This window comes from Nycticebus coucang, chromosome 19 (genome assembly GCF_027406575.1).
Source record: "Nycticebus coucang isolate mNycCou1 chromosome 19, mNycCou1.pri, whole genome shotgun sequence".
In the NCBI taxonomy this organism is placed as follows: Eukaryota; Metazoa; Chordata; class Mammalia; order Primates; family Lorisidae; genus Nycticebus; species Nycticebus coucang.
In genome coordinates, this window is record NC_069798.1 from 13,102,031 (window position 1) to 13,119,389 (window position 17,359).

The following is a 17,359-nucleotide window of genomic DNA, read 5'->3' on the forward strand; positions in this document are numbered from 1 at the left end:
ACATGGATCATGTTTTATATCCACAGGCAAAAGAATGAATTTGGACCTCTTCTTCATACCACATTCATCTAAATGTGATAGCTAAAACTATAACACTCTTACAAGAAAACATAGGAGTAATTTCCATGACTTTGGACCGCCTGCTTCCAAATGATCAAAACCACTAAATGCTAAATGTACAAAGGCCACCATACATAATAAAGACTGGAAGCATGTGCAAGGTGGTAAATATTAGGGAATAACACAGTAGGATTTTTACTTTGCAAAGTTCACTCTGATCTAATGCTTACCTGTGCTTTCTGATTTTTCTATGATTTATATGTTAATGAAATAAAATAGGAAAAAATATAGAAATAAATGATCAAATATTAAAAATGAAACTATGGTGTCTAATCAGATTGTTTTAAGATAAACAAAAGGGTTGGAGAACACCACCAGTACCTTAGTTGATAGAGGAAAGTTTCTTAAGGACAGCACTTGTCTTGTTTACCTTTTACTCATAGGTCCTAGCAAGGTTCTTGACACATGGTAAGGGCTCAAAAAAATATTATTGAATAAATAAATACATGCAATAGTAGGATTTCAGTATGATCAACACTGAAAAGTATCTATTGTATTTAAGATAATTTTGCAGAAGCGGTTCCATTGGAATGGAATTACCCTATAAAATTACTATGTGTGATCTAATATTGAAGTAAATGCTCACTTTGTATATTTAAGAAGTATTTCTGGCTGAGTGCAGTGACTCCCACCAGTAATCCTAGCACTTCAGGAGGCCGAGGCAGGAGGATCACTTGAAGTCAGGAATTAAAGACCAGCCTGAGCAGCATAACAAATCCTTGTCTCTACAAAAAATATAAAAATTAGCCAAGTGTGGTGATGCACGCCTTGTAGTGTTAGCTACTCGGAAAGCTGAGCTGGGAGAATAGCTTGAGCCCAGGAGCTTTAGGTCACAGTGAGCTATGATGACATCACTGCATTCTAACCTGGGCAACAGAGGGAAGCCCTGTTTCAAAAAGAAAAAAAAAAAAAACAGAAGAACTTCTGATGCTAGTTATAAATCTACATATAACTATTTTCTATCCTTATTTTTTTAATCCTTTATTCCACTGTTGTAAAATATTTACATTTTTCAAAAACACCTATGTCCATTGTGGATAGGTAACTACATAATGTATGCATATATGTACAGTAAAAAGTCTCTATTTTTTTTACAGGAGCCCATCCCCCCAACTGGTAACTGCTGTAATTATTTTCCTATATATCTTTAAGATTTTTTTAAGATCTATTCAAGAAAGAACAAATTCTTACTTTTATACCTTAATACTCCAAAGTTTTGTATGCCCTATTCTGTACTTCACTACCCATTAAAACGTACAATTCAATGGATTTTAGTATATTTGCAGAATTGTGCAATTATCACCACGATAACTTTCAAAACATTTTCATCACTCTAAGAAGAAACTCCATACCCATTTACAGTCACTCCCTGTTTCACCCTTGCTCTTGATCCCTGGAAACCACAAATCTCTTTTCTATTTCTATGGATTTGTCCATACTGGGCATTTCATATAGATTTTTGCATGTTAAGCCAACCTTGACTTTCTGCTATAAATCTCAATCATAGTTTATACTCCTTTTTATATGCTACGAGATTCTATTTGCTAGTGTTTTACTGAGCATTGCTTTTCCTGTATCCTTGCATTTATAAACTATACTTTATTCATACATTTATAAACTACAGCTTTTCTTATGATGTCTTTTTTTTTCATTATTAAGACAGAGTCTCGCTTTGTCACCCTTAGTAGAGTGCTGTGGAGTCTTAGCTCACAGCAACCACAAACTCTTGGACTCAAGCGATTCTCTTGCCTCAACTTCCCAAGTAGCTGGGACTACAGGCGCCCACCACAATGCTCGGCTGCTTTGCTTTGTTTTGTTTTGTTTTGTTTAGCTGGCCTAGGCCGGGTTTGAACCCACCAGCCTCAGAGCATGTGGCTGGCACCCTAACCACTGTGCTACTGCACCCCCAATAAACTTTATTTTTTGTTGTTGTTGTTGTTTATTTGTTTAGCAGGCCTGAGCTGGGTTTGAACCACCCACCCCGGAGCTTGTGGCCGGTGCCCTAACCACTGTGCTATAGGCGCCCCTAATAAACTTCATTTGTTGTTGTTGTTGTTGTTTGTTTAATAGGCCTGAGCTGGGTTCGAACCCACACGCCCCGGAGCTTGTGGCCAGCACCCTAACCACTGTGCTACAGGTGCCCCCTCTTTGTCAGGTTTTGATATCAGGGTAATATTGGTCTTATAAGATGAGTTAGGAAATGTTTCCTCCTCTTCTATTTTTTGACTATTTAATATTTTATATCAATGTTAAATCAGTTTGCCTTTTTAATTATAATAATACATAAACCTATTGGTATTTCCTAGCATCACATTACATTTATAAATTAACTTGAATTGATGGCCATCTTTTTATTTATTTTTTTTTTGAGACAGAGTCTCACTATACCAGCCCCTGTGCATGTGGCTAGCGCCCTAACCACTGAGCACAGGTGCTAAGCCTGATTGGCATCTTTTTGACATTGAATATTTCTTCTCAGAAATATGGAATATCTTCATATTTGTTCAGATCTATTTTCATGATCTTCTTACAGATTCTTTTAATTTTTAAAAATGTCTAATATAAAATTTTCAAATATATATAAAAATACAGTGAACCACCACCATGGGACTGTCACCTAACTTCAATAATTATCAGTACATGAAAAAAAGAAAAATTATCAGTACATGGCGATTATCATTTAATCTTCCTCCGTCAATATTTTAAGATAAATTCTAGACATGTCCAGAAATATTATAAAGTTTTCTTCATATAGTTGTGATATTTCTTACTGAGCTTATTTCTAGGCATTTTATCTAATTATGGGTTTTTGTTTATTCATATGAAGATTTATTTCTGTACATTAGTTTTGTACCCTTTTATTGCTTTTAAAATGCTGGTCTATACTAATGTGTATTCAGTGGTTTGAAAATGTAAGAGGAATCAACACCCTTCATCATAGGGATATGCTAAAGTTATAGGTAGAAACTAGTATATTAAGCTACTAATCTAATTCCAAACAATACATGGGTCATTACGGAAGTTTTGAGATACACAAAAATCAAGAAATGTAAAATTCTTTTGTACAGAAACGAATGAAGCCCTCCCAGCAACACCGATAAGCTGAGCAAGTTGGGACTTGCACAGGTGAATCAGAAAGGACACTGCTGACTGTGTTTCTTGGAAGGGAAATAATGGACCATAACACAGTCTGTCTCTAAACTTTTCAGAGTGGGCTTGGCGCCTGTAGCTCAGTGGCTAGGGCGCCAGCCACATACACCAGAGCGGGCAGGTTCTAATCCAGACCAGGCCTGCCAAACAACAATGACAACTCCAACCAAAAACAAACAAAAAAAATAGCCAGGCGTTTGTGGTGGGCATCTGTAGTCCCAGCTACTTGGGAGGCTGAAGCAAGAGAATCACTTAAGCCCAAGAGTTTGAGGTTGCTGTGACGCCACAGCACTCTACCCAGGGTGACATAGTGAGACTCTGTCTCAATAAATAAATAAATAAAAACTTTTCAGAGTGGCCTAAGTATGACTGTGTCCTGAAAGGAAAAGATGAACCTGTGGAATGACACAGCAAACTTACCTGGGATCCCTGTCCTGGTGGGCTCTCTGTGAAGATGTGAAAAACACAGGCAGTCTTCAGTTTCCTACAGCTTCACAATGTTACAAGTGCACTTGCTGGCCTCTGTTATTCTCGATGGCCTTAAAATCACTCACTGGGAGCAGGGCAGACTTTCAGAGAGCTACGTGGACTCTGCCAAGCCATTATGGGACCATTTCATTCTTTTGAGTTCGTATGAGATGATGAGGTGAGTCAGGAATCATGTTGTGATATGAATAATTATTTAAATAATTTATTTTTTAATTAAATCATAGCTGTGTACATTAATGCATTTATGGGGTACAATGCGCTGGTTTTATATACAATCTGAAATACTTACAACAAACTGGTTAACATAGCCTTTACCACACTTTCCTGATTATTGTGTTAAGACATTTATACTCTACACTTAGTGGATTTGATATGTACCTTTGTAAAATGCACATACGTGTGGTCCTACCAATTACCCTCCCTCCATCCACCCTCCCCCCTCCCCTCCTCTCACCCTCCTCTTCCCCCTTCATCTTGGCTGTAGTTGGGTTATAGCTTTCATAAGGAAGTGTGGGTGATTATATATTGGCTTTATAGTAGAGCCGAGTACATTGGATACTTTTTCTTCCATTCTTGAGATACTAAGAAGAATATGTTCCAGCTCCATTCATGTAAACATAAAAGAGGTAAAGTCTCCATCTTTTTTTTAAGGCTGCATAACATTCCATGGTGTACATATACCACAATTTATGAATCCATTCGTGATCAATGGGCCCTTGGGTTTCTTCCATGAATTGGGCTGCAGTAAACATTCTGGTGCGAACATCTTTGTTATAAAGTGATTTTTGATCTACTGGATATATACCTAGTAGAGCAATTGCAGAATAGAGTAGGCAGGTCTGTTTTTAGATCCCTAAGTGATCTCCAAACTCCTTTCCAAAAGGAACGTATTAGTTTGCATTCCCACCAGCAGTGCAGAAGTGTTCCCTTTTCTCCACATCCGTGCCAACATCTATAGTTTTATGATTTTGTGCTGTGGGCTAATCTTACTGGAGTTAGATGATATCTCATAGTGGTTTGGATTTGTATTTCTCTGATGATTAAGGATGATGAGCATTTTTTCATATATCTGTAGGCCGTGCGCCTATCTTCTTCAGAGAAGTTTCTGTTCAAATCTCTTGCCCACAATAAGACAGGATCACTTGTTCTTTTCTTGCTAATACGTTTGAGTTCTCTGTGGATTCTGGTTATCAGACCTTTGTCAGACATATTAAATAATTTCTAATGTAGCACCATCAATATCCTGTTATTTAGAGTACCTTGTTTTTCAGCCTCAGAATTGTAACCATCCTTTTAATGCTTTCCTGTGTTAACTGATCTTGTTATTCTGCCAGAGTAGTTGGGGACTAGGGCTCTCCTTTCAGAAATCCCCAGCTGGCTTGAGTCTTTATCTCTCCCATGGTTTGTCTCTGAAATAGCATGTAGTTTTTCTGGGATTATTTTCTTAATCCAAAGGAAACTTTCTTTTGGATGTACCTTGTATTGCAGTAAATTAATTCTACTTTATTAAAAAAAAAATTAAAGCAACTTTATTCCAGAGAAAAGTGCTTTCTCCTAGATTACAATGAGTTAGTTTCTGTGACACGTTAAATAACAAAACTCATCTAGATAGAGACAAATATATGTCATTAAAATATGGCTTTAGGCTCAGCACCCATAGCTCAGCGGCTGGGGCACCAGCCACATACGCCAGAGCTGGAGGGTTCAAATCTAGCCCAGATCAGCTAAACAACAATGACAACTACAACCAAAAAATAGCCAGGTGTTATGGTGGACACCTGTAGTCCCAGCTACTTGGGAGGCTGAGGCAAGAGAATCGCTTAAGCCCAAGAGTTTGAGGTTGCTGTGAGCTGTGATGCCCCAGCACTCTACCGAGGGTGACATAGTGAGACTCTGTCTCAAAACAAAAACAAAAATTCGGCTTTAAGGGAAATGTGGAGATAGTTTTGACATCCTTGAAGCCAGGTCATCTGACTTTGACAAAGTTAAATTACTACTATTTAAGGTAATACTTACCTAACAGAGTTGTATAGAGATTGCCTGGATTAATGTATTTGCAGTGCTTAAAATAACACCCAGAACATAGTAACTTCTAGTGAATATTTATTATATAAATTAAAAATAATAAAACCTAAATTCCTGGAAATTGACTTTCTTAAATGTCAGAATAATTTAAGGAAAGAATAGAAATTCTATAATCTGCATTTTCTCAACTCTTGTCAAATTAACTTCCTTCATATGTAAATAGTTGCTAATTTAAACAACCTCTTTCGTTTTAAAGATTCACCGATTCTCAGTCCAGCTAATTCTGCAATCAATTTAAGTGGAGCTCAGGACCTGACCCGGAATAAGAATGCTGTGAAACCACTGGCTTTATCTTTGCAGGCTGTAGGGAAGACTTTTGCTGCAGGTGATGTTTTCCTCACTTATATTTCTTTGGTAAATACATAGTCTATAAAAGACTTGTATGAAATTTAATTGGCAAATTAATAGAAGAAAACAGAAGCTGCTTCTACCTGCCAGTTGAAGACAGGTGTGAGGCATATAATAATGGATTGTTGTACAAAGCTCGTGTTCTGTGCATTCCAGCCAAAAGAGTTAGGGAATGGTATTTGGCACACAAAAGAGACACAGTGGTTTGATTTCATCCAACAGACATTTCTTGGGCACCTCCTGTGACTAGGAACTGAGAATACAAAGAAAAATAATCTCTGATCTCTAATGTCCTGGTAATCTAATGGAGAGACAGACCGCTGACAAGATATTTTTAGTTTGTTGCAGCAAATATGACCATATGCTCAGGGAGCTCAAAGCAGGGGCATTAGCATTTGAGGGAGTAATCAATGAGTTCTAAGAGGAGCTTGGTCTTTGAGAATGAGGAGACAGTCACTCCTCCAGAAGAATGGAGGAAAGGCACTTCATATTCAGGGAAGATCAGGAACAAAGGTTTAAAGAAAAGGAAGGGGGGAAAGCAACATGACATACACAAAAAATTCCAGAAGTTCAGACTCATAAGAACCACAAAATGTAAAACTCAGGGAGTAGCAGGACCCAAGCAAGTGACGGTCAAGGAAGAAGTCACGGGAGGCAGGCCAAGGCCATGAATTTTGCTCTGTAACTTAGGGAGCAGAAGAATGACATGGTCTGATTTGAACACAAGCTAGATCATTTTGGCAGTAACGTGTAAGACCATAAGAGGTAGGAAAACTCCTTGGAAGCCATGGTGATAGTCTGGGTGAGACATGATGAAGTCCTTGGCCAGAATGATACCAGATTGGAGAGGAGGGTGGAGATTGGAGAAGTATTTGGGAAGGAAGATCAGCAGGACTTAACACCGTAAAGGGAGCAGGGGAAGAAGGGGTCTCACAGCTGACTTTCAGCTTTCTGGGCTGGTGGTGCCATCACCTGAGACAGGGAACAGAGAAGGAGGAGCAGGTTCTCCAGCAAGAGATTTTAAGCTGGGTTTGGGACATGCTGAGTCTGAGATACCCACAAGACATCTAAATGGGGAACTGTTCAACAGTCATTTGATTTATCTTGGGGGGGTGAGGACTGATGGTCTAGAGTTGAACCATTAGGGTAAATAGGATCAGCTAAGGAGAGATGTGGGGTGAGGAAAGGATAGAATCTTAGAAAATTTCCAGTGTTAAAAGAGAAGAAATGGTAAGGGAGGTGGAAGAAGAATGAAGAGAAAGAGCTGATCATTTTTGTAACTTCTCCACAGTTAGGCATCACAATTCATGCAGCCCACTTGGTTCTTACTCTGGGTCTGACAATTCTTGCAGTATCTACCTTCTGGCTAGATTACAGACTTGAACAAATGGAATCAAATTTTTACAGCATTAAGAAGTAAAATCAATGAAGTATAGATCAATGATCATCATGGTTATAAAAACCATCCGATGAAAGGATAAGTGACTTTATAATGCCAAGGATTAGGTCACCAGCTCTTGAACCTGCTAATAATCCTGACATCACAAGAAGAGAGAAAACTGGCTATTATGTGCCTCCTGATAGAAGTACTATATACAACAGCACTTATGAGACTCTTGCCCCCCCCCAAAAAATAATTAAACCTGAATTTGATCAAGCCTCTATATCTAATAATTAGTTTATTTTAAATACAAGGGACAGGCCAGGTATAGTGGGCTCATGTCTGTAAGCCTAGCTCTCTGGGAGGACAAGGCAGAGCATCACTTGAGCTCTAGAGTTTGAGACCAGCCCAAGCAAATCCATACCCTATCTCTACTAAAAATAGAAGAATTAGCCAGGCATGCTGGTGGTCTCACCTGTAGTCTCAGCTACTCAGAAGGCTGAGCAAGGCTGAGGCAGGAGGATTGCTTGAACCCAGGAGTTTGAAGTTGCTGTGAACTAGGTTGAGGTCACAGCACTCTAGCCTGGGCAACAAAGTGGGACAGGAGACAAGGGAATGTTAAATGATACCGTGGGTATCCAATCAGCAAAATCCAGAAAACAGGAAATTCTATCGGGTTTTCAACAAATGAATTGTAAGAAGGAAAAAAAAGGAGGGGAATCCTATAGATCAAAAGAGGTGAGGTTTAAGGGACATAGCAACTAAATTCAATGTGTGGATCTTTTTTAAATCCTAATTTTAACAGGCCAACAGTAAAAAGTCATTTCTGAGATAATTGGGGGAAATTTGAATACTGATGGGATATTTGATGATATTAAGAAATTATTAATCATTCTTAATTTTAAGTATAATGATGTTATTACAGTTATTTATTTTAAAGAGTCTTTCTTTTAGAAATACATATAGAAATATTTATGGATGAAATGATATGATAAATGAGTTTGTTTCAGAATAATCCAGAGCATGTATGTGTGTGTGTGGAGAGGAAGATGTATGAGGAATAGATGAAGCAAGATGGGTTATGTGTTAATAAATGTTGAAGCTGGGTGGTGGGAACATGGACGATTCTCTCCTTCTGTACATATTTGCAAGTTACCGTATTAAAAAAAGAAAAGAATTGTTTTCTCTTTCTTCTACTCACCATCGCCAAAGAGTTCATTGACAATAATTCTAAGCTCAGTGCCCATAGCTCAATGGTTAGGGTACTGGCCACATATACTGAAGCTAGAGGGTTTGAACTCTCCCGGGCCTGCTAAACAATAACAACTACAACAAAAAAATAGCCGGGTATGGGCGGTACCTGTGGCTCGGTGGGTAAGGTGCTGGCCCCATGTACCGAGGGTGGTGGGTTCAAACCCTGCCCTGGCCAAACTGCAACAAAAAAGTCGCCGGGCATTGTGGCGGGCACCTGTAGTCCCAGCTACTCCGGAGGCTGAGGCAAGAGAATTGCCTAAGCCCAGGAGGTTGCTGTGAGCTGTGTGACGCCATGGCACCCTACTGAGGGTGATAGAGCGAGACTCTGTCTCTACAAAAAAAAAAAAAAATAGCTGGGTGTTGTGGGGGGCACCTATAGTCCCAGCTACTTGGGAGGCTGAGGCAAGAGAATCACTTGGGCTTAAGAGTTTGAAGTTGCTATGAGCTGTGACACCACAGTGCTCTACCAAGTGTGACATAGTAAGACTTTATCTTAAAAAAAAAAAAAAAAGGAAATAATTCTAAAAGATGTCTAGGTATTCTGGGAATTTATATTTAAGTGACAATTTTAATGAAGGTACTCCTCTGACAGTGGTAGCTGGTTTTATTTAACTGCGTGCAGTCCTATCCATGAGGTTTCTTTGAGTTTTAGAATGTGAGTGAGGTTGGCCTGCACAGGGGCTCATTAGGCATGAGTACTAATACTCTGTGAGGCTGAGGTGGGTGGATTGCTTGAGGTTAGGAGTTTGAGACCAGCCTGAGCAAGAGTGAGAGCCTGTCTCTACTAAAAATAAAAAAAATTTTCCTGGTGTGGTAGCACACACCTGTAGTCCTTGGGAGACTGAGGCAGGAGAATTGATGAGTCCCAGGAGTTTGTGGTTGCAGAGAACTGTGATGGTGCCACTCTACTCTAGCCCAGGCAATGGAGCAAGACCTTGTCTCAATAAATAAATAACCAAAGAGAGAGAGAGAGTATGAAGTTTATCAGACGGTTATAGCATCACAGAAAGCAGTGCCCTGTTCAGCTTCTTTTCTGAGCAGCTCCTTTCCTCACGTTCCACAGATGCTGCTAATGGAAACAGTAGCCACGGAGGGAAGAGCAGCGCCTCCAGCTCCACGCCAGCTCGCCCCGGGAATTATTCTTTGTCACCAAGACCTAGTTATGCGTCAGGAGACCAAGGTACACTACCCATCTTAGAGTTTTGAAACAATGCACTTCATGATGGTAGATATGTAGTAGATTTTGGAATGACAAATTATCTGACAGCACGCTCTGGAGTTTTTTCTTAGCTTGTCATACAATGTTTTGAAAGTTTATGATTGGGCTTGGTGCCTGTAGCTCAGACGCTGGGACTGGCAGGTTTGACCCCAGCCTGGGCCTGCTGAACAACAATGACAATTACAATAACAACACAAAAAATAACCGGGCATTGTGGCGGGCACCTATCGTCCCAGCTACTTGGGAGGCTAAGACAAGAGAATTGCTTAAGTCCAAGAGTTTGAGGTTGCTGTGAGCTGTGACATCACAGCACTCTACTGAGGGCGACATAGTGAGACTCTGTCCCCTCCCCCCAAAAAGAAAGAAAGCTTATGATTGGTGTGAACAGTAGTAATTAAATTATCTTAGGATTCTACAGAGATGAGCCTAACTGGGAAATAATGTTGGAACAGATATATCAGGAAATGTCTAAACCCATAGGTGTTGCTGACCAAAGAACAGGATTCAAAGTTCTCTGCTGTGTAATCCTGGGCAAATCTGACCCTTTGGTGCTCTATCTACAAAATGAGTATAACAATAATACGTGTCCTCCAACTCCCTAGAGTTGTTGATAGAATCAAATAAAATAATCTGAGTAAAATTAAGAATTGTAAAACAACATGCAGATATTAGGTGGTTGTTAGTATGGTGTTAGGTTGATAACACCAAAGTGTGGCTGTTTCTAACTTTGTCTTTGCCTCTGTCCCCCTAGATGAATGATTTAAACTTTCTGAGAATAATCAAATAAAAAGTTCTGTGTTACCTTGGCCTTCTTTCCTTTCTTCCACATGACTGAGGACAAGGCTATCTTTCTTTTTGTCTTCAGCTACCATGTTCACTTCTGGGCCACCAAAGAAGCGACACCGGGGGTGGTATCCTGGGTCACCTGTCCCCCAACCTGGTTTAGTTGCACCTGTTCCTACAGTTCGCCCTCTTTCAAGAAATGGTAAGACTTTAACAGAAAATGGATTTAAGGTTTTGGATTTTTTTTTAATTAGTAGAGATATCTTCTTCTCCTGTTCTTTCCCTGAACCCTGAAAATAAACTTCCTTAACCAACCATTGTGTTCAGTATTATGTGAGGATATTGATAGTAGCTAATATTTTGTCCCCCTCACATCAGCCTTCCCTATAAGCACATGCACCATCACAACTGATCTGCATTCAACCTTGGGCTTGGTTGTAGCCCATGGCGTTGATAAGCAATTCATTATCTAGGTCATGATGCTACCAGCCACCATCACAGGGCACAAATGGACTTGCTGCACCAGCAGTAGTGTTAGATTTTCCTTCCTGTGATCTGGTTTTCTGTGTGACCCAAGCTTGTTATTTTCGGCCTAGACTGTTAACAGCTAGACACCTGAAAAGCCAACTTGTTCTCCTTCTTAATACCCAAACCGTGGCCATTTGGTACTTAAAGTTACATGTTCAAACATTTGTCTGCCTTGCTCTACTAAACACACACAACTAGAAACACCAATTCTAAGGCATACATGGGGTTCTTTAAATTTTTAAGTTTTTTTTTTAAATAAATAGTTTTAAATACTACATGGAGGGCTGGATATGGTGGTTCATGCCTGTAATCCTAGCACTCTAGAAGGCCAAGGCAAGAGGATCTCTGAGCTCAGGATTTGAGACCAGCCTGAGCAAGAGCAAGACCCTGTCTCTACTAAAAACAGAAAAATTAGCCAGGTGTTGTGGGAAGTGGTAGTGTAATCTCAGCTACTGGGAGGCTGAGGCAGGAGGATCTCTTGATCCCAGGAATTTAAGGAGCTGTGAGCTAGGCTGATGTCATAGCACTCCAGCCTGGGCAACAGAGTGAGATTCTGTTGCCAAAAAATACAAAAAAAAAATTTTTTTTAAAGACTACATGGAGATCTTATATACACAAAGAATTATACCAGTATGCCACTGTAGTTGCCTTTAGGTAGTACTGACTCATGATGAGCTTATCCTTCTTACATTTGTCCGTGCTTTTCAAAATTTATATGCCTTTGATATATGGGGCAGGGAGAAAAAATGCAAAACAGAATTCAAAAGATTGCACGTGGAAAAAACAACGGAAAGGAAACTACCAAAATGATCAATACTAGCTATCTCCAGATGGTATGATCATGCTTGTTTTGTTTCTTCCTTTTGTTTTTCTCACTTCTGATTTTATATAATAAACACAAATTAATGATAAAAATCCACAATAAACCATTAGACTAATAGAACTACTAAAGCTGCATTACTTCCCATTGTATTTTATTTAGCTTTCATGCCTAATCCTTCCTGTCAAACAACTTTTTTTTTCCAGAGCCCCTTTTATCTGCCCCAGTTCCACAGACCCCATTAACTGGAATTTTACAACCTCGGCCCATTCCTGCAGGGGAAACTGTAATTGTTCCTGAAAACCTGCTGAGTAACTCAGGAGTTAGACCAGTCATTCTGATAGGTAAGGCAAAGGAATTCTAAGTTGCCTGTATCTTCTGGAATCTGGGGCTGTTTTTATTGTTTGTGTGTTTATTCACATATTCAAGAAGGAATTTGTCCATCTGTATTGATTCTTTCCGCTTTTATTGGTCAGCTCCTTCATGCTCTATTAAACATGGGATTAGAAATTGAGAATAAGGCAAAGACTTTTTGCCCTCAAGGTACACTGTTGAGTAGGAGAGTCCGACCTAATCGCTAATCTCTGGGGTTAGTAAATAACTATTACAACACACTGCGATAACCATTACGACACCACACACGGTGTTGTGTGAGTTGGTAGAGGTTCATAACCAAGAGCAACAAGAGCTCAGAGAAGAGAGGGCCTACTTCTGCCCCGAGGGGTCTAGAAGGCTTCTGAGAAATGATGTTGAAGCTGCATCCTAGAGATTGGTCTGAGTAGACAAGGTGGAGGAGGAGACATTCCAGTCAGCAGGAGCCAAACCACAGAGAAAAGGGATGACCTCAGCCACCTAACAGACAGTCCTCAGGAGAAACAAGAGGCCTCTCCGTGGCAGGGCTGAGCTGTGGGCAACATCTGTGAATCAGTATCTTTAAGGAGGCTGAGTCCTTCTTAGGTCAGTATTTTTCAACCTCTTATCTCACAGCAGTTAAACTTCCAAGGCACACTTAAATTATGTTGATCAAAAAACAAAAAGTAAAAAAAATAAATAAATAGAGAGTATATGGCTCCGTGCCTGTAGCTCAAGCGGCTAAGGCACCAGTCACATACACCAGAGCTGGCGAGTTCGAATCCAGCCTAGGTCTGCCAAACAACAGTGACTACAACCAAAACATAGCCAGGCATTGTGGAGGTGCCTGTAGTCACAGCTACTTGGGAGGCTGAGGCAAGAGAATCGCTTAAGTCCATGAGTTGGAGGTTGCTGTGAGCTATGATGTCACAGCACTCTAGCCAGGGTGACAGCTTGAGGCTCTGTCTCCAAAAAAAAAAAAAAGAGTATACTTATTGAGGTTTGAACTTTTTTTGAAAACGTAATTTAATTAATGTTCTTTATTTATTTATTTATTTTATTTTTCTTTCTTTTGAGACAGAGTCTCAAGCTATAGTCCTCGGTAGAGTGCCATGGTGTCACAGCTCACAGCAACCTCCAACTCCTGGGCTTAAGCGATTCTCTTGTCTCAGCCTCCCAAGTAGCTGGAACTATAGGAGCCTGCCACAATGACCGGCTATTTTTTGTTGTAGTTGTTGTTATTTAGCAGGCCCAGGCTGGATTCGAACCTGCCAGCTCCAGTGTATGTGGCTGGCATCCTTAGCCACTGAGCTATAGGCGCTGAACCAATTAATGGTCTTTAAATTTTTAAAGACCACTGATTGAAAATCACTGTTCTAGGTGGTCTGTTAGTGCAGATTTAGAAATTTAGGGATCCCTAGATGCTTTTTATTCCCACATCAAGAATCCTCTTGGTGTTAGGGCTAGCCTAAGCCAGAAGAAGGCTGTGAGCTTTACCTTTAGGACAAGACAGATAGGGGTAGATAGTTCCAGACTCTATGGTGTATCTGCGTGACGTGTTTTTTTGCACATTCTGAGCACACCTAGTTGCATGGTTTTGCTTGTAGCCCTGTCCTGTACTGGACCACCATGGTCACTGATCCTAGATCTGTAGGCATGGGGTGGGGAGAATCTCAGCTGTTAAATTCCATATGGTTTAGAAGTTCTTTTTTTGAACCTTAGCACAGTGCAACTAAGCCTTGGAAAGATAAGCAGAACATGGAGACCCTTTTGTTCTACGGTGCCTGCCTTTTAGAAAATCTCACAGAGGGATTGCCCTCTCTACCAACTACCAAAACGGAATATTTTCAACATATTTTTATCCTATCTACTTATAAGATAATTTGTTTACTGACTTAGGAAGAAAACAAGAACAGCTAAGATATCAAAAGGACTAGGAATCTCCAAGCACCTGCAACTGGTAGAAAGTTGCTGTTGATCAATGACTTTAGCTTTTTAAAGAAAATCTCAAAGTGAAACACGTATCACATATATTGTAGTTTGTTCATTTTCTGATTTCTTATCTGAAAAGAAGCTTGATGAGGAACTTTATCAGAAAACATCATTGTGCTTTTACAAAGGATGCAGAGGTGTTTTGTAAACTCATCAGTGTTCTATGGCAGAGATAAAACATTAACATATCTCTTCTGTGGGAAACAGAGATAATATAAGTATAGTCATCCCTTAGTATCCATAGAGTATTGGTTCCAGTCCTTCCAATACCAAAATCTGTTGTATTCTCAAGTCCTGGATATAAGTGGCATAGTATTTGCATAGAATTTGCAGGCATCCTCCTGTGTGCTTTAAACCATCTCTAGCTTACTTATAACACCTAACACGATGTGTGCACAACATCACTCCATTCATGTGGATTCACCATAGTGCTTGGCAGTTGGCACAGTCAAATTTCACTTTTCTAAACTTTGTGGAATTTTTCCCCCTGAATATTTTTGAGACACATTTGGTTGAACCCACAAATGTAGAACCCACAGATACAGAGGGCCAATTGTATGTTGCTTCCTGTTCATCTAATGTAATATAAAGGTAGAATTTGGAACATCCAAGTAGATTTCATAGGCTTGACATATTTGATTGATTTGGTTGGTAGCCCTCTCATAGGGGAAGGAATTTTATTAACCATCTTTGCTCCTAGTTAACCAAGTGTACCTGACTGGATCTCAAAAAGAAACGTTGAATTGTATTGACCTACTTCTATTGGGACAGGTTATGGCACTTTACCCTATTTCTATGGAAATGTTGGTGACATTGTTGTGAGTCCTCTGCTGGTGAATTGCTACAAGATTCCACAGTTGGAAAACAAAGATTTGGAACAATTAGGGTTGACTGGCAGCCAGCTTCTGAGTGTGGAAAACATGATTCTTCTCACGATACAGTATCTTGTACGGCTGGGTAAGTTATTTTCGATAACCATTCACTGTTGACTATTTTTATTCTTTTTGTAACATTCTTTTTCCTTTCTTTCTCACATTCATCCACCTGTCTGTTATTTTTCTTCTTTCACTTCTAACATTCTTTTCCTTTAACCTCTTCCTCCATGCTTTTCCCCTTCTCTTTTTGTTTTCTGTTTTATTTGTTGGTTGTTTTTGGAGGGGGCTTTTCCTTTGGGTCCTAGAAGAGATGAATTGCTCCACCTAGTGTCTAGTCTCATAATGCTCCAAAGAACTCCAAAGCCAATGAGAACAGAACCAGAAAGGATTGTGCAAGGGGGTCCCCCCTTATCCCCTTAGGGAGTATGGTCAGGCCACCTTTACTTTTTTTTTCTTTTCTTTTTTTAATTGTTGGGGATTCATTAAAGGTACTTTTTCTTTTGAGTGAGAGCGTCTCACTCTGTCCCTGGGTAGAGTGCCATAGCAGCACAGCTCACAGCAACCTCAAACTCTTGGGCTCAAGCGATTCTCTTCCCTCAGCCTCCTGGGTAGCTGGGACTACAGGCGCCTGCCACAATGCTCGGCTATTTTTTTATTGTAGTTGTTATTGTTATTTGGCAGGCCCAGGCCAGGTTCGAACCCACCAGCCCCAGTGTGTGTGGCCAGCACCCTAGCTGCTTAGCTATAGGTGCTGAACCCAGGCCACCATTCTGAAAACACAACTACTATCTTGAATACAAACATAGCCATTGTCCAAAAACCAATATTTTCCAGTTTCCCACTTGCCCTTTTTATCTTATCCACTGCCCCATACCCATTTTTTTTTCTTCTCCAGCTATACTCCACTGATGGAAGGCTCTCTCGCCTTAGGGTAAGGGGAATACATAGGTCATGAACCCTTCACTTCCTCTATTTAATATATCCTCCTGAGACCCCCACAGTGGGAGTAGCAGGTGCCCTGACAATACTGTAGTGGTTCAGCAGCATTTACATTGAAATGTCCTTTATTTTGCAAACTGCAGTAGCCTATCTAATATGAAACCTAATTATACACTCATTCCAGGACTTTAGGCCACTGATTTAGTTAGAAGAATGTTTGAGATATAAAATTACACATAAAAAAATGTTGTATGATCCCAAATATTATGGTTTTGTTGCCTTGTAGGAAATTAATCAGTATTGTATCTGACTGGCAACTCTTGTTTCAGCATACCTTTCTCCACTGAGCCTATAAACCAGACTTTTCATATCTTCATAGAACTGGTTTTGTCTTTTAGCTACTTCCTACATTAGTGAGTTGAATAAAACTTTAACATGTGAAAAAACAATAATATTGTACACACTTTGGTGTATTTTCTTTTAATGTTAGAAAATACTTCAGTGTTTAAGAAATAATAAAAACACTGGCTAAATAGTTAAGAAAACAAAAGCTGCATTAGGCCAGGTTCAGTCTTTGGGGCATTGTTAGCAACCTGGCCTAGAACTCTTAGTGCCCCAAGGCTGCTTACATACAGGCTGTGTTTTGACAAGGCCTTTTGAAACTTGCAATGCTTCAGATTTCCCATGAGAGCCACTCTCAGGATAAACCTAGGACTTACTAATCACCCTTATCGATAAGTAATAAAATTATAAAAATCACCTGAGTCACCAGCTCATTTGATGTCATAATTTTAATTGCTACATACTGACAGTGGACTGTGGACCAGGTTCTAAGATAATAAAATCAGCTTCTGGATATGCCCAGAATCAGTAAAACAGTGCGTCATAGAGCAATGATGCTATAGCCAACCAAGCCAAACACTATAGCATATTTTTCAATCTTAATAACACTTTTTCTTTTGGAGACAGAGTTTTACTCTGTCACCCCAGGTAGAGTACTCTGGCATCATAGCTCACAGCAACCT

The 17,359-nt window shown here is 39.8% G+C and overlaps 1 protein-coding gene across 9 annotated transcripts in view; it reads left to right on the top strand.

Moving 5' to 3' along the window:
* The window catches only part of GREB1L (GREB1 like retinoic acid receptor coactivator), a 308,414-nt gene that overhangs the window by 217,422 nt on the left and 73,633 nt on the right, over positions 1-17,359 (top strand). For 8 of the 9 annotated variants that reach the window (XM_053571376.1, XM_053571377.1, XM_053571378.1 and 5 more), the window contains 5 exons: positions 6,041-6,169; positions 9,891-10,007; positions 10,912-11,031; positions 12,384-12,521; positions 15,292-15,477. In XM_053571376.1, the coding sequence (XP_053427351.1) occupies positions 6,041-6,169; positions 9,891-10,007; positions 10,912-11,031; positions 12,384-12,521; positions 15,292-15,477 (690 nt within the window). The remainder of the gene's footprint in view (positions 1-6,040; positions 6,170-9,890; positions 10,008-10,911; positions 11,032-12,383; positions 12,522-15,291; positions 15,478-17,359) is intronic. The other variant, XM_053571380.1, reaches the window with a different exon arrangement.